General features: G+C 47.1%; 8 protein-coding genes across 8 annotated transcripts; 2 read left to right on the forward strand and 6 right to left on the reverse strand.

Annotated features, from left to right (window-relative positions):
- Positions 1–95: 95 nt before the first annotated feature.
- V8C40DRAFT_248146 (ACT domain-containing protein) lies at positions 96–828 on the reverse strand. Its single transcript, XM_083216479.1, has one exon. The coding sequence runs from the start codon at positions 697–699 to the stop codon at positions 256–258; it is 444 nt and encodes a 147-aa protein (XP_083072154.1). The 5' UTR covers positions 700–828; the 3' UTR covers positions 96–255.
- Positions 829–1021: 193 nt separating this feature from the next.
- V8C40DRAFT_248147 (enoyl-CoA hydratase) lies at positions 1022–2526 on the reverse strand. Its single transcript, XM_083216480.1, has one exon. It carries the CDS (start codon positions 2101–2103, stop codon positions 1243–1245), a length of 861 nt encoding a protein of 286 aa, XP_083072155.1. The 5' UTR covers positions 2104–2526; the 3' UTR covers positions 1022–1242.
- A 626-nt stretch (positions 2527–3152) lies between these two features.
- On the forward strand, positions 3153–4689 carry V8C40DRAFT_280143 (2EXR domain-containing protein). Its single transcript, XM_083221353.1, has one exon. It carries the CDS (start codon positions 3223–3225, stop codon positions 4642–4644), a length of 1422 nt encoding a protein of 473 aa, XP_083072156.1. The 5' UTR covers positions 3153–3222; the 3' UTR covers positions 4645–4689.
- Positions 4690–5181: 492 nt separating this feature from the next.
- V8C40DRAFT_275487 (Zn(II)2Cys6 transcription factor domain-containing protein) lies at positions 5182–6525 on the reverse strand (the record flags this gene model as incomplete). Its single annotated transcript, XM_083220715.1, has 3 exons — positions 5182–5295; positions 5361–5489; positions 5557–6525. 3 exons carry the CDS (start codon positions 6523–6525, stop codon positions 5182–5184), a joined length of 1212 nt encoding a protein of 403 aa, XP_083072157.1.
- Positions 6526–6976: 451 nt separating this feature from the next.
- Positions 6977–7953, forward strand: V8C40DRAFT_266995 (uncharacterized protein; the record flags this gene model as incomplete). Its single annotated transcript, XM_083219814.1, has 3 exons — positions 6977–7418; positions 7476–7819; positions 7885–7953. 3 exons carry the CDS (start codon positions 6977–6979, stop codon positions 7951–7953), a joined length of 855 nt encoding a protein of 284 aa, XP_083072158.1.
- A 128-nt stretch (positions 7954–8081) lies between these two features.
- V8C40DRAFT_36654 (cytochrome P450) lies at positions 8082–10473 on the reverse strand. Its single transcript, XM_083222899.1, has 4 exons — positions 10015–10473; positions 9812–9962; positions 8493–9741; positions 8082–8423 (listed from the first exon to the last, which is right to left on the reverse strand). Exons 1-4 carry the CDS (start codon positions 10172–10174, stop codon positions 8388–8390), a joined length of 1596 nt encoding a protein of 531 aa, XP_083072159.1. The 5' UTR covers positions 10175–10473; the 3' UTR covers positions 8082–8387.
- Positions 10474–10773: 300 nt separating this feature from the next.
- On the reverse strand, positions 10774–12405 carry V8C40DRAFT_275489 (uncharacterized protein; the record flags this gene model as incomplete). Its single annotated transcript, XM_083220716.1, has 5 exons — positions 10774–11458; positions 11512–11636; positions 11697–11980; positions 12042–12176; positions 12228–12405. The coding sequence occupies 5 exons, from the start codon at positions 12403–12405 to the stop codon at positions 10774–10776; spliced, it is 1407 nt and encodes a 468-aa protein (XP_083072160.1).
- Positions 12406–13168: 763 nt separating this feature from the next.
- Positions 13169–15178, reverse strand: V8C40DRAFT_266998 (uncharacterized protein; the record flags this gene model as incomplete). The annotated part of the gene is made up of 1 exon (XM_083219815.1): positions 13169–15178. One exon carries the CDS (start codon positions 15176–15178, stop codon positions 13169–13171), a length of 2010 nt encoding a protein of 669 aa, XP_083072161.1.
- Between the last annotated feature and the right edge of the window lie 945 nt (positions 15179–16123).

A 16123-nucleotide genomic window follows, 5' to 3' on the forward strand; every position in this document is an offset into this window, starting at 1 on the left:
CAGGGGATTAGATGTTACACTGCAGCTGAGGAGCGGCAACCCCGCTACGAGTACGCGATACTCTTGCTACTTGAAGAATGAATTGACTTAGTTCTGTCAAGTTGAAGGATATACTTATGTACAGCGACGAAAAGAGTCTCCGATATCTGCATTTGGATTAAAACTAATCTGTTTCCAACATTATCCTCTTGACAGAGAGGGAGATAATATATTTTGAGTTGTAGAATAAATGCATCTGTAACTAGAGCATGATGGTTAGTTCCCTGTCAACGCCTTTTGCTTGTAGTCCTCTGCCAGACGATTGAGAACTTCAACAGCTTCTTGTTCCCTTCCTAGTGGTATAAACAGATGATCATGATAAAATCCGCTAACTGGGTTTACACCCATACTGTTTTCTGCCAATTTCGTCGCGATTACCGCCATGAAGCCGACAGCCTCCAAACTTGACGTTACGTTGAGCGTAATCATCTTGCAGGGAAAGAAAAAGTCAATCGTATGCGCTGTCGCATATTCCCTGCTGACTATGACTGTAATTCCCTCTTTCTCTTTGAACAAGAGCTGTGTTTCCTCCAGAGGCGGGAGATCCGATGCGTTGGCAAGTGTTGCAAAGACGAAAATAGTATCGTGCAGGGTTGTGGTGAGAGTTGCCAAGAGTTTGGCAAGTGACTTCTCACCCGGATCGCTTGCGAGTACAGACATGGTGATAAGAGTCGATTGGTGGTTTAATTAAGAATGAACTTGTAAGGCGTATTTTCGTGATATGTCACTGTGACCTCTTCGTATTTGTTGCAAATAGACAATGCTCGAACATGGATTTGAAAGAGTGAAGCTATTCAGTTTTATACGAAAATGAGCTAAGCGCTAGTCTCGTTCACAGGGCGCGCCTGCGTGTACATACGAGGTAGACTATCACCAGATTTGGCTAGAGGATGTACCGAATATACGTGATAAGTTTGGCTATCCTTCTCAAGAGTCAAGCACCACACATAATGATGCCTTGCACTGAACCGCGTTCTGAATCGGTTCTTTAAATGATGTAGAGGGATGGAATGCGAGAGTTTTTAATAGAGTATGTAAGGTTTTGTATACAGGTTTTACAGATGCTGTTGAGCGCATGAGTCTGCTGTCACTGGGATAGGATATTGACAAAACAATGATGAAGCTTGTGCAATGCGATGCTGGAGGAGATATTCAGATCTTTGAGCGCCAAATAATATTGCACGTAAACTGAAAAGTTGGTATTTAAAGATTTGAGTTGTCTGCGCTCTTGAAAACACCATGCCGTCCAGCTCCAGCGCTAAACTGAGCAGCTCCCTTGACACTCTCCTTCGTAATTACTGGAGCCCCATTTACAAACTCATTTCGCAGTGCATCCTCGAAAGACGTCGCGTTGTAAGCCGAATAGTAGCAGTTTGATCGATCCACGTTCATGCAGAGCTGAGGGAATCCTAGTAGCTGCTTCGCAATCTTTATAGCCTCTTCAAGAGACTGACCCTTGGGAACAACACGGTTTGCAAGGCCCATCTGAAGAGCCTCCTGCGCTCCAACAGGTCTACCGGTGAGAATCAGATCCAAGGCCCGACCGAGACCAACAATGGCCTGAAGCCGGACCGTGCCGCCATCGACGAGTGGCACGCCGAAGCGCCGGCAAAAGATGCCAAAGACGGCATCCTCTTCAACAACGCGGATATCGCCAATAAGAGAAAGCTCCATGCCTCCAGCAACGGCGTACCCCGCAACAGCACAGATAACGGGCTTCTTGATCTGGAGCCTTGAGGGGCCGATAGGGCCGATCTGTCGGCCGCCCGTCACGGTGTGGGAGGCATCGACAATCGGGCCAAGGTACTCATTGTCTCCGGGGCCGTTCCACTTTGCTACTTCGTGTAGATCGAAGCCCGCGCAAAAGTAGCCATGGTCGCCGTGGAAGACGCAGACTTTCTGGCTGGCGTCGTCTTCGAAGGCTAGGAAGGCTTCGTGCAGCTTTCGCGCAGTAGGGCCGTCAACAGCATTCCTGCGATGATTTCTGTTGATGGCGATTATGGTGATGCCGTCGTCAGACTTTGTGACTTTCACAGACGAAGTCTCGGCTTCGGTGGATGCCATCTTTATGGTACCGGGATTGTGAGAGTATTTTGGGAGAGTAACCAGTGGTACATGCAAAGCACATGCACCTGAAAAGGAATGAAGATGACTTTTCCTGCAATTGATGAGATGTATATAAAGCAATGTCCCCTCCGCTCACCCGACCCAAAGGCGTAATTTACACCTCATCTGTGAGGAGTCCGGAGTCGGTGCGGAGAAAGATCACCGGCACATGGGAATAAACTTCACTACCATAATGCCGTGAACAGCCGGCACTGTGCTTATATCAATCGCATTCTTATTCGTACAATGGCGCCAGAGCTTCTCAAATAGTGAATACTATTCTTTAGTCATTCTCATTTGAGATGCAATTTGCTTCAATGCCTCGGCAAAGTTGAGCATCTGTATGAGAATTGGGCTAACTTAGACGCAACTACACGTGCTTTGCCGAAAGAGTGTACAAAACCCGATCTTGGAGGGGATAATCCATGAAAAGGCGCTTCCGGAATATAAGCGTAACCCAAGCAAAAATACACTAGAGAATGAAGCCGTTAAATTAGATGCGGAACAAGCTTGACAAGTTAAAGTAATTGGTATTTAATAGCTTAATCTTATTGCCCATATATGTTATCGAGCCATAGACTAAGATCTTGCCCAAGAAAACAGGAGGGTCACTGATATCGTATACTTTGCCAACCAACTTAAATAATCTGTCGCTTAAACTAGACTCTACCCAATACAATTGCAGTTAAGTCGCCGACTACCTAACCATAAAGACTCTGACAGAGAAGGATTGAAGGCTTGGGTATAGTTGCTTTATTTATAGCATACCAGAACAATGGGCCATCACAAATTATTTGGAATGAAGGCACTACTCCGTATGAGATCAGTAATCTGCAGTCCGAAATGCAATCTCACCAATCAGCACCTTTGCGGGGTTAAGGCGCAGCGAGATGATAACGTAGAGTAATCGAATGGCATTTGCAAAAGTTCATTGGTCATTTATTCGGCGATTTATAGATACAACTCACCAGATGTGCACCACGAAGTAATCTCCAAAATCACAACCACCCATAGAAGAAGCGATACGACTTTTTGCGTATCGGACGACAGTAACCCTCATCTAAACAAGCAACACCAATGTCTACATTTCATCTCTTCCCTCTGCTGCCAGCAGAAATCCGGTCGGCGATATACAATCTGGCCACACCGCCTAGGGTCGTTTTTGTCCATCAACAAGTCGAAAGCTTTGCAGACTTCAAAGCGAGGTTACCGCACATCACAATCGCTGAGCGTAATGTGCGCCCGGATGTCGATTATGCTTCATTCTACGATCTCCTTCGCCAGGCATCGGCCATTTTTATTCATCGAAGGCGTAAACTGTTCAAGCAGACCAAGCTCGAGGCATATGGATTCACCAGCAACAAGGAGGCGGGCTTCTCTTGGGAGTTTGAGTCCATGATGCCGCTTGATACTCTCATGAATTACCCTACATTGGCATTCCCTATGTATCGAAAGGTTGCCATCTCCTGCCAAGCTGCTATTCCACCGCTTCTACATACTTGCTCCGAGTCGCGTTCCTTGCTCATCAGCTACGGGTACCAGCTTGCGTTTCCTTCTACTGTCCAAGATCCACGGGTGTGGTTTAATTTTGGCCAAGATATACTGCTATTGGATGACGACTTTAAATGCAGTGATGACGATCCGTATGGAGTGTATGGGTCGATAGAGTCGGAAATTGAAAGAATCCCACATACTTTTCACCATTTTAGGCCTCGAGATGTCGATCGACTCCAACGATTAGCATTGACCAACCATACCCACTACAGCCGTATGTTTCTTGGCCACAAGCTCTGCCCAAAGCTAAAAGAACTTATACTTGTTGAGTGGGATGCCGAAGAATCCGAACAAGCTCTACGCCAATCAGTTGTTGATCCAGCCCTGCTTCGCCCTGTTCCAAACATCCAGCAAGCTTATCATAGAGGAGAGCAACTGTGCATATTACCGGTCGAGGAAGTTGATGCATTATGGACCACACTGGAGTTGATTGTATTTGGATTCTTGGAGGACTGGCATCCTACTATTATAGAAGATGCATGTGACCTCAAACAGCATAAGCGCGATAATGGCTTCCATATCCCGTTTATTGAAGAAAAATTACGCCAAATGAAAGAAGAATATGTGCAACGGAGAAAAAGCATCGAATATTATAACAAGGAATTCTACAAGCCTTACCAGAAGTTCCCGGCTAAAGAGGAGGAGTATCCGCCATGGAGTATACATCAGTTGAGTTTTGCGCATATTTGCACACCTCATACTGCGACGAGGATAATGGCAAGTCGCTTGACTTTCATGGAGCAGTTTACTAAGCTCAGGGCGGAGGCACTGCATGCAAATGATGAGTTTGAGCTCCCATGGATCAAACAGCATCGCTTACCGCCTCCTTTTGTCTTGCAGAAATATAGTAATTGGCCCGCTGTCAATGAACCACGACACAGTGTGGAGCTGGAATGGTGGATAAAGAACGGACTCCCCATATTCGACAATTCTTTGCCAGTCTAGGCAGATATTCACTATTAAAAATGCATAATTATAGTTCTAGCCTATTTCCCATCATCTATAAACGAGCAATACAAGTATACAAGCAACACATTATGCCATGACCAAATTTCCTTGAATCATTTGAGCCTGACCTTCGCCCTCCACCGTGAGCGCCATCCACAAAAGCATCGATAAATCGTCTACTCTCTCAACCCATTCAGACAACTCTTTTGCAAGCTCATCTTTTCCAGTCCCTTTTATGTCGTCGCCGCGCGATAAAGAGCGTCTAAGTAAAAATAAGTTGCCCATTGTTAAACTTCCTCTTCCCTTCTCGATCTTGGAGCTTATCTCTTCATTATATCGCTTTTTCCATTCTCTATCCGAGATAGGCCGCCATAGGTCTCGTGTGCAAGGTAAGGGAAAGTTAATAAACTCTGGGCATTTCCCTTTCGAAGGGCTTTCGGCATTGTTGTGAAGTAATAGATCGACCAGGTACAACAGCAATCCGGTTCTATAAAAAAAGGTCGGTAACAATTCTTCATCTTAAGCGATCGATGTTTAAAGAACATACCTTCTCATGCTCTCTGCAAACACCCAGCCACTTCGTGAGGATTGTATGTATTCTATGTCTATAGCCCACGAAGACATGCTGAATAACCTTCGGGCCATTGCCTATGCGGCCCAAGTTAGTGACGATGACGACCATACAGAATGCCACATCGGGTACAGTAACATACCTCCACACTCAAGACCAACCACCCAGAATCTTCGCTCCCGACTGACTCGGTGCACTGTGATCGCAGCAAGCCGTAGATGATAGCTGCTTGTATAGCATGTAGTAAACTCTGTTTATCATAACTTCTGAACTATAATAGCATAAGCAAGTTGATCGTACCGGCTTTTAAGGAAAGCCGGGTCAAACAATGAACTTACCTCGGCATGCATCTGGCGGAGATGAGAGTATATCTGGTCCCATATGAAGCTGTTTGTTTCCGGAGTGCGCGAATAAAACATTTGCGTCAAGGTCCTGCATATAGCCAAAGTCTTAGGTAGGCAAGTATGGGGTGTATCTGGGGGGCATTCGTTGTCTTGACTCAGAAAACAAGGCGGATGTATAAAGGGCGGTAAGGTTTTGCCCTCGGCCATTCGGTGCGTGTAGTCGATCATCTGGCTCAATAATATTTTCCCTGTCAAATAACCCTGCTGAAACGACCTCTCCCGTGTTGAAAGGTAGGGTTTGCGTAAGGCATTGGTCGCTTCGGTCAGCAGTTCTGGACTGCTAAAGTCCATGGAAGCTAGTACAGGGGAGGATGCACTGCCGAGTCCAGTCACGAAAGGATAAGGAAAGTTGAAAGGATTATAAGTTGATAGAGGATCCACATAATAAGGATACATGGATCCATTGTCGGAAGATCCTAGGCTCTTGGACTCGGGAGTTGCTGCATGTGATAAACTCGAACTGCCGGATAGGTCGAAAAGGGACGGGGTGTCGCTGTGGCAGATGGTTAGATCCGGCGTTTCGGCACTTGTATCCACCAATTTGGCAATCTCAGCAAAGGTATTGTCCTCTGATACGGCGGCAAAGCTAGGAAATGAAATCTCCGCCGCTGTCGATACTGTAGCTGGTAGAGCAGCATCAGAAGCCTTGATCATAGAAGTTAGGTAGTCCATGTGGGGGTCGTCATCGTCGGTAATGTTTTCAGCCGTTCCCAAATCAGTCGTAACTGGTAATATCGGTCTAAATTCCTTTTTCCACCGTTGAGGATTAGAACTCCGACTGCGAGAAGACGCATAGTGACATTCCAGGCCTCGCTTGGCGCATCGCGAGCACGGAGTAGCCAAAGAACAGCGTGTCTTGGCCACGCGGCAATGGTCGCAGGATTTCGCTCGACTGATGGGCATCCCGGAGTTACGGTGTATCTGGCAAATCAGGTAACTGAGAAGGAAGCAGAATAAGAAAAGAGGATGTTTGAGTTATCGCCATTTTGAGCGACTGCTAGACATCCCTAAAACATCTCCGGAGTTGTGAGCCAATGACGTGTCGCCTCCGGAGATTGCAGCCAATCATGTTTGGCGCTTGGAGCCATCCATGAAGCTGACTGCTCCGGAGCAAAGAGGCGGGCAGCGGGGCCGGCACTAGCATTCGGCACGTTAAGATGCTACGGAGTAGAATTGCGTGTAAATGAGAGTGAAAGTCCGTAATTGATAGTATCATATGTCCGTTGAGTCTCGAAAGAACTGTATTTAAAGGCCTGTGGCCGTTGATATTCGAAGTTGGAATGTATCTCCAATCGTAGTCTATCAACTTTCTTCTCAGAATCATCTAAGACAAATCTACTACTATCATTACACAATGTCTATTACAAGAAAAACCTGTCTCGTCACAGGCTGCTCCGCCGGTGGAGTTGGCCCGGCTTTCGCAGAGGCCTTCCGAAACAAAGGCTACCACGTCTTTGTCACAGCTCGCACGCCTTCCAAGGTACCGGAAAGTCTACGCGAAGTAGCTAATGTCACTGTGATTGCACTTGACGTGACATCTTTGGAATCCATCGCATTAGCTGCGGAGGAAGTTCGAAAGCACACAGACAGACTTGATGTTTTAATCAACAACGCTGGTCTTGGCTTAAACATGCCGGGTCTAGACACTTCAATTGAGGAAGCCAAGAAGTTATTCGACCTCAACTTCTTTGGCGTTCTTGCCATGATGCAAGCGTTTGGCCCGATGCTAGTTGCGGCTCGGGGTTGTGTGGTTAACAATTCTTCTGTGGGAAGTGTTTTCCCTTTTGCTTTCTCAAGTAAGTACTAGCAATATTCCATCTCACTACAGCCAGTCAGGCTAATTTACAAACTAGGCATCTATAACGCTACCAAGGCAGCTCTCAATCAAGCAAGCGAGACTTGGCGCCTTGAGATGGCCCCTCTTGGAGTTCGCGTCATCACACTTGTCACCGGTGGCATTGCGACAAAGTTCTTTGTCAACTTACAAACGCTCACCTTTCCAGAAAACTCCTACTACAATTGCGTCAAGGACATTATTGAAGACAATCCAGAAGAGAATCCATACGGTGTGAAACCAGAGGTATTTGCCCAGGATGTTTTGAGTCGGGTTGAGAAGGGGGCCACTGGCAAGCAGTGGGTTGGAGGCGGCGCCAGTATTGGGAGATTCGCTTTATGGCTGCTACCTCAAGGTGTTATCGTGAGTATCTCGTTGCAATATCGACTACTCAGCCTCATTTGAGACTAACAAAAGCGATTTGGTAGGACATGATGATTTTGAGTCAAAAACCCTGGTCGAAAAAGTTGGCACAAGAGCATCTCAAGACCGAGTAAACACGATCGCTGCGATCTACTTTCATTTTACTTGTAACAATATTCGATTCTTCATTTCTTTCCACAGTTACCATTCATATTTGTATCATTCACCACAGACATAATTCACATCATAGAGTTCCTTTGTAACAAACCACTCGGACGGTTGAAACCCTCAGAAGACCGAGCTTATAATATACTAGCATTTTCTAGCCTAATATAGTCTACACGAATATTAGTGATGCATTACTTTCTAGTAATATGTCGGACTCTTATTTCCCCAAGTCGTCTGGCCTTTAGCCAGGTGGGTGAGAAATCCATGCCCCTGTCGTACGTCACAAGTACAGAAATGATAACCCCCGTGCAATAATATTCCCCGATGAAAGCAGCATTCAGCATTCGAACGCTATATGAGTGTATTAATAACGATATAAAAAACTTTTGAGGTCATAAAATTATTCTCGCTTCGTAAAGACGAGGGGGCATTCATCCTAGGAATACGGTTAGCTCAGACATTCACTAAAGTTGTCACATAGAGACACTGCAAGCATTCAACATACCATGGGAAACAGAGTGGCAAACACTCGAATCTCTTCTGATCGAGGTGTCGCGTGGTGTACCCAATCAAGCTCCAATGCAGCCTTGCCAATCATGGCCGCCATAGTAAGTGGCACATATCGTCGCGCAAGACAGTCATGCGCACCAGCGCCGAAAACCAGCCAGTTCTTAGTCTTAGTCTCGGCATCTCCTGTGATCCAGCGCTCGGGATCAAAAGTATCGGGATTCGGGTAAGCTACCGGGTCGTGAAGAGCCGGGTAACAAGAGGGGATAATCATGGCATTCTTCGGCACGGTGTAATCGGGAGTGACCGGGAACGCCTTCGTGGCAAGATAAGGCACAAAGATGACTGGTGGACGATAGCGAAGAAGCTCCTTGATCACAGCGTTGGTGTAAGTCAGCGACTCAAACATCTCAAGCTCGAACGGTTTGTTCTTATCGCCGCCTCGTGCTGCCAGATTCTCAACTCGCAGGCGGTCCAAAACATCGGGTCTCTGAGCCAGAATCTGGAAAAGCCATGTAGTGGCACTGCTAGACGCGTCTTGAGAGGCAAACAGGAAGGTGAAGAGGGTCTGGGCAATCTCTTCATCTGTGAACTCGCGAATAAGATTTGTAGGCTTCTCGATTCCCTCTTTGCCCGCAGCAATATCCTCGTTGTATTTCTTTGACTCATACATGTGCTGAACCCACTGGTCGACGATACACGTAGCTTGAGCCCCAGAGGCCATGTTAGCCTTGCACGCAGCTGCACATCTTGTGAACTCGGCTAGTACGGCATCCGCCGTGCGCTTCCCTCGCCAGCACTTGGTGCCTGGGATATGGATGGAGAGTGGGATGTTGACAAGCTCGAGTGCATCGGTGACGAGGTAGAAGTCGTCTGCGATTCTCTTGACTGCCTCCTGGGAGATGTAGTCTCCAAAGAAGGTACGGCACGACAATGCGCAGTTGATCTCCCTGAACCAGCCCATGAACTTCGTAGGTTTTCCTCCGTTGGCTTTGCTATGCTCGACAAATCTGTCGAAGTAATCTGAATAGACCTTTTCTTGGACAGGCAGATAGGTGCTGAGCGCCCTGTTTGTGAACAGCCCAGTCAAGCCTCTGCGAAACTCGGCATGCGCCTTTCCATTGAGGAACACCCATGCGGTTGGACGCATAATGTTGATCGCCATGGGGACGAGACATGGTCTGACGAAGGTAGGGGACTTGAAGACTTTGTGTGCCAGGTCGCGGTCCGAGGCCAAGACAACAAACCTAGAAGGAATTTAGCCAATATCCTGAACATCAAGCAAGGGCGGGATCTAGATGTATGTGGGAAACATACTTGTGAAACACAGATACGCAGCTGAGAGGACCACTGGCCCATTGAGCAAGGTATGCTTCAAACTTGGGGTGGATGGCTTGCAGAAACGGTCCCATGATCGGGATCTTGAAGGTAGGTCCAGCTATGGATCCCTTTTGCCAAAGGTACAACACTGTACTTGTATCAGCGAGCCATTACCACATCAAGCTTTTGACACAACATACACTGGTCATAGATGACGAGAGATAGAATGGCTGTGATGGCAATCTGCCAGCCTGAGTAACTTGACAGAAAGCCGCCAGCCAGTTTTGAGGCGCCATGTTGAGTCACGTTGGCTGTTGTCTCAACAGAGAGCGGCAGACTGCCTTCAACGATGGTGGCCATGGTGTCGTTAGACCTCGTCAACCACAGGCTATGTTGATAAAGAGTCACGAAAGCGTCTGAGCACCAAACAACTTTCTGGGCGACGGGTTGTTTTTAAGGTGTTTGCCAGTGGACGGCATCTTCGTCTTCACGTAATCATGGTGGATGAATTAGCCAATGGCAGTGAGTTTCAGGCCAGAGAAAGTGGCCAGATGTTGACCGCAATCTGAGCAAACGGCACGATCCGTATCCGCGAAATGTGTCGGTTGTCCTTCGTACTCGTATTATCACCACATCTCGACATTTCTCAGCGAGTGGTAGCCGTTTGTGTACTAAACCCCAAGACAGGATGATGAGTGAGACACAAGACACACACAACTGGGGAATAGCCAATAATGAAGCTAATTGCTCCGGAACTACCGCCGTGAATTAGACATTCGGAGTCTAGTCCTAATTAGTTCTAGACTCCGAATTCATGGGATGTCCCTGTGGAGTCGAGCATGACAAGATTTTGGCATGATCCTTGTTGTGTCCCGAGCTTCGATTGGATGTCATGATGAGAATCGAAAGAGCCCATAGTTTGATTGGATGACTTCCGTGAAACCCGCAACTTGCTAACCTCATTTTGCAGCCATCTTAAACACTTCCTCCCACTCCTGGCGGAAAAGTTCCTCTTGTGGCACCCTTACCCAGAGGATGCTCTGCAGATGCGTGAGAACATCTTCCCATGTCTTCAAGCCGAGAGCTGCTGCAGCCACGCTCGCTTGATCCGTGAACCATTCGTGGTTCCTGGTGCCAATGGTAGCCACCATGCCGACGGAAATAGCCCAGATCCCTAGTGGATCGCTGATATGATCATTTCTCAGCAGGGCCGCCAGATGGCCCTTGAGCTGAAGAATGATGGCATTGGCTAAGCCAACGTGGGAATAATATGTGGTGCCATGTAAGATTAGCATATAAAGTGCGGTCGCGTATCGGAGACACTCAGAGGCGGCCGATTGTACGGGATTTGCATCTGCATCCAGGCACGGAGGCAGCAGCAGTAATTTGTGCATAACAAAGCAGGTTAGATCATGCAACTGCGTATTGGTCAAGCTTGAATGCCATGAATGGTGAAGGATGTTCCTGAGTCGAGACAAAATGTTGCTCATGGCCGGTGTGAGATTTAGTTTGTCCAGATTCGCGTCTTGTGTCTCCGCGTCTGCCGAAACCAGCTGCCACTGCGGTATTGCGCTGATTCCATCTCCATAGCCAGAATCGTCTTTAATCGGGAACTGAGGTGCTTCCATGACAAGCATAGATACCCTGCAGAATGTTATTCAGCAGTCATTCCCGCCATTCATTCGTGCAACACTCACCATGAGACCATTCTCGCCGTGAGCGGGCTTCTCTGTTTCAGCTCATCGATTCCGCCCCTGATGCCAACCATTCTTTTGACTCCATCAATGTGCATTCTACTAGCTTCAATATTTCCCTTTCCATGCTATTGGTACACTGCGTCAGCGAGGAAAGGTATATCGTCGGGAAGAGGGGGGCATATTACCTCAATAGCAGCCAACGTTACCACAGAGTCCAGCGTCTCGTCTTGAAACGCTAATGATGAATCTTCGATTCGTCGTCTCACCAAAGCAATCGAATCAACCATGAGGAGATCTGAAATTGGGAACCCCTTCTGCGCTTGCAGCTCCTCATAAAGAGATGCGGTCTGTAACGACACATGAAAGAGTGCCTGGTCTGCAAGCGCAAGAGGCCACCAGGAAACAATGAATGGATTTGATTCCATATTGAGGTCTAGTGGATAGTACTGAAATGCAATGCTGGACAGAACTGTCAAGGTTCATAGGTCAGTCAGACATTAACCGGCACAGGAAGAGGGTGAGCTACATACATCGGTGTATTAGACGTTGAACATGTAGTCTAGGAAGTCTTGTCGGCGGATATGAATCAAATGGATCGAAAGAGGCGGTTGCTGGATTTCGTATCCAAGCCGGATTTTCCGAAAACTGAGATATTGTCTCTCCATCTTGGGGCAGTACAGAAATCACCTCCGCAACAATGTCAACAGCCGGTGGACTGTAGCTAGTCACCTCTTTAGATGAGCCGTATGCATCCAGAGGTGAGTTCAGCGGTTTATTTGCATATACGCATTTGGAATTTCTCTTGATACACCTAGAGCACTGGGGGATTCGGAGATCACAGCCGAGTTTCGCCTTTGCGCACGCGTTGCAGGATCTCCGAAGGGTTGTGCGCATTTTATAGTCGCAAGCTTATCGAAACTGAACATTAGAATATGCTCAGCTGGTGAGAAGAACGAGTGTGTGTGTGAAATGCAACCGCTGAGTTAAGATGGTATAAAGTGAATAAGTTGGTGTATGAATGTAAATTAAGGCGCACGGCTCTAGCATTTGGTGTTGTAAAATGGATGACTAATGGAGGCCGGGTTTCGGCCGGGCTTTGGGAGCAACTGATGACATATTCAAATGGAACAGCTTAAAGCATTTAATGTTATAAGCATAAATTGCCGACAAAGTAGCGCCGCACTTTCATTGATGTATATCATATTTTTATAAGTATATATTATGGAAGTAATTTTGAACTTTTTTTTTTTCTTGCTCAATTGTACTACTGTATCCATTTGAAGCGTCGAAAGTGCTGATATACGTCTGACTAGCTGACGGGTAATCAACCGCCGGGTAATCGGATTTAACAATTGAAACACCGCTCAGTGTGGAGATGAGGCACGTTCAAGACTTATATGTTATTCATTCTAAGAGAAGATGAGACCCAAAACTTGATACCTAAACCTAACCAGATAAAATGAGCGTGAACATCATATAAAACACCCCTTAGATAGACCATAGCCTCTGAGGCTTCCGCTTAGCTCCATAGCTCCGTTTCCCTTCATCTTCCATAAATTCCTTTCCCAGACAAAACCTTGCTCAACGAGCCAGACATCATAAATTCATTTCAAAAACAACCGCTAATAAACAAACAATAGCTTAAGATTATGTCAAATCAGTTACCTCCTTTCATTTCAAAGATTGGTACCAAGATTTCCCCAAGAGAATCTCTCTGGTTAGTCAACGGCGTGGCTTTGAAGATTTTCTCCTCCAATCCCTCTGTTGCCTTGACTGACATTGGCCGCTGGCCACAAAAGACCCATTTCAAACTTGGTAAGACCGTTGCGTATTGCTCTGCTTCCTTGAGCATGCGGTAAAGGTGAGCACGCTCCCAGACCTTGTCGTTGGGAGCAAAATTACCGACATCCACATGGACGTTGATTTCGTAGTCTTCTCTTTCAAAGCCGTAGTCGTCGAAATCATCGTCATCAACCGAATCAGCCGCGCGGACATCACGTCGTTGTCTAAATCTCAAACGACCTTCGTTGGCTGGACCAAAATGAGGGAGTGATAAAGCGTCATCGAACTCTGCCTGTGTCACCCAACGGTCATCGTAATAGCTTTCGATATCTCGAAATGGTATCTCATCCGGAATCATATATGTATCTCTTGAGAAGGCAAGCTTTTGGAGATTGTCCAAGCCTTGGAGTCGCAGTCGCAAGTCATCATGGTCGGGGAGCCAAAACTGACGCCAGCCAGCAGCCTCACCAATAGCCTCTCCAGCGCTGAGACAAAGTTGTTCTAATGATTTGATACGAGTGATGGCAGCCAGTGATTCTGCGGCAATGTGAGTATAGGCTTGCTGGGTGTCTGAAGAGGTAAGATTTTCTGGATATCTCCATGATATTGAAAGGGAAGTGAGGTTTGACCAGTCTCCGTTGGCCAAGGCAGGAAGAATTTGCTGATCCAGAAGATATGGTGTACTGTTTTGGACAGACAGTTTGCTGACATGAGAATGCCGCAATACAAAATCCGCGATCGGTTTTGCGAATTCCATGTCCATAGAGAGAGACGGCACAACCAGCGTTTCAAGGTCTTGAAACGTAAGGCAATCGGACATGTATTGTTGGGAGGTATTTAGACCATTCAGAGGGAGTGACAGCTGTCTCAGTGGTGCAGACAAGAACGACGACCAAGCCGCCATGTCGGGGTAGCTCGTGCCAGAGGCAAGATCGAGATAGCGAAGACGAGGAAATGTCATTGCCTCATGGCCTCGGAATTTTTCAGCCTTTTTACCGGAGGATTTTATTGTGAGGCTCTCCAGTGATTCACAGTTATGCTGAAGGAAGCGTGATATGAGTGAAGATAGTTTCTTAGATTTCTTTGGCTTGCCTTCCGCATGCATGGCCTCTTTGCACGAGTTGATGCCCATAGAAAGTGATTGCAACTGTGTGGCGTGTGGAACCAACGGAGATTCTAGAGAAAATGGTACTCCGACGTAGGCTCCGGAAAACTCGAGATTCTGCAAGGGCAGACGTGCCAATGTTCTCATGGCCTCGATGTCGAGGCACATCTCATCATTCCACGACAGGCTATCAAGATGGGGCATTGCCTCAGCCAGCACCTTGAGGATAGGCTGGCGGTACTTGATGAGGTACTTATATGCCGCGTTGTTGCGCAGCTCATCCATTTGTTGCGGTGATAGAATACAGTTAGGATCTCCCGAGCTGGCCGCCCAGAGATCTTTGTGCGCAGCAGCAACGTGTCGTGGCTCAGGTTGAACTTTGACTTGACGAATACAAGAGCCGATAAATAGAGGAGCTGGAGTGCCACTGGCAGTATCTGCTCTAATTTGTGCTTCGTCCACGAGCCGCTGTAAAAGCCTTCTTGATCGCGGTCCATAATCAAAGCAAACCTCGACAAATTGATAAGAGCGAGCTAGCTGTCTACAATCGCTGTTTACTAGAGCGAGAGTAGATAGAGCAGCTTTGTCGTTGGCGATCAAGGCCATTATTTCGCTCAGAATTTCTGGAGGCAGCGCCAGAAAGTCACTTTGCGATGTAATCGGGCGGCCTTCCATGGTCTGTGAGAGTAGGAGGGGTAGCTTCGTAGCTTCTTTTACGTCATTTTCCTTTTTCCGGGTTGACCACTGACCGGTCATGAGTTTTGAAATGTCGTGTTGCATGATGAAAATAGACGCGTCCCAGAGACGGTGCTGTTGATCTCTGGCTTTGAGTTGGAGTCCTGTTCTTTGGTGTTTGTGTTTTTTTCTTTTGGAAAATTTTATTTATCAGTAGCGGGATCTCGCCCCAGAGATCGTGAGATGCGGAGAAAGTAGTGAAATGAGGAGTAAAGGTAGCATTGACTCGGAATACTACTCCTCTTATGTCCGGGGGGCATGCTGCATACCAACTCAGCGGTCAGCCTGTCTGAACGAGCTGGGGGCCGTTCACCGGATGAATAGCCGAACCGATTGGCTCTTAACTCGGCTGCAAATTGAGTGCATGCTAGGTATGCAAGGGAGAATCAGGCGTCAAGGCGTTCCAGGCGCCCAATGTATGACGAACGTCGCATCTCTCTCAGAGACAAATAAATGTCATCCAGTCGCTGGGAGCTCTTCGCGCATGGTTGTGTTCTACAACCGCCTACTTAGACTTATATCGATACTGAGGGTACAGAGCAGCGAGTCGTATCTACGGTTAAAATTGTCTTTTGTCTACTAGCGCTGGGCAAGGATGAAGAGACTAAATCCGAGAATTGAAGATTGGTAAATGATATCATGGAGATGATGTAGCATCGACCTAAGCACCTTTTTTTAGCATGATCCTACGATCCCAACATCTGATCCATGTCAACCCCGCAGATGCCCAGCGAAATCTGTCAGCATCAGCCCTTTCTTCTTTTGACTTGGTATTATCGCCGAATCGGCGATAAATAGATGGCCTGAGGGGTATTCAGAGGAATAAAAGAGGAAGATCAAGTGATGAAGTTCGGCCATTTAATGCGGGGTGCGTAATAGAAGGAGCGCTTGAAGTAGCTTCTCGCCAGTATGGACCGTAGGACGAAACTACCTAACCTATTGGATACTTAGTTCTGTCAAATAACAAAGTAAGCCTAATGAGAGACATCT

This window comes from Trichoderma camerunense, assembly GCF_050948025.1.
Source record: "Trichoderma camerunense strain CBS 138272 chromosome Unknown V8C40scaffold_11, whole genome shotgun sequence".
Classification (NCBI taxonomy): domain Eukaryota; kingdom Fungi; phylum Ascomycota; class Sordariomycetes; order Hypocreales; family Hypocreaceae; genus Trichoderma; species Trichoderma camerunense.

Excerpts from the sequence above, each read along its gene's own strand:
- V8C40DRAFT_280143 (XM_083221353.1), top strand. The coding sequence starts at position 3,223 with ATGTCTACATTTCATCTCTTCCCTCTGCTGCCAGCAGAAATCCGGTCG.
- V8C40DRAFT_36654 (XM_083222899.1), bottom strand. The coding sequence starts at position 10,174 with ATGGCCACCATCGTTGAAGGCAGTCTGCCGCTCTCTGTTGAGACAACA. Across the intron at positions 9,963-10,014 it reads TCTCGTCATCTATGACCAGT|TGTTGTACCTTTGGCAAAAG; the intron begins GTATGTTGTGTC and ends ATACAAGTACAG. Across the intron at positions 8,424-8,492 it reads TTGCCACTCTGTTTCCCATG|GATGAATGCCCCCTCGTCTT; the intron begins GTATGTTGAATG and ends CCGTATTCCTAG.
- V8C40DRAFT_248146 (XM_083216479.1), bottom strand. The coding sequence starts at position 699 with ATGTCTGTACTCGCAAGCGATCCGGGTGAGAAGTCACTTGCCAAACTC.
- V8C40DRAFT_248147 (XM_083216480.1), bottom strand. The coding sequence starts at position 2,103 with ATGGCATCCACCGAAGCCGAGACTTCGTCTGTGAAAGTCACAAAGTCT.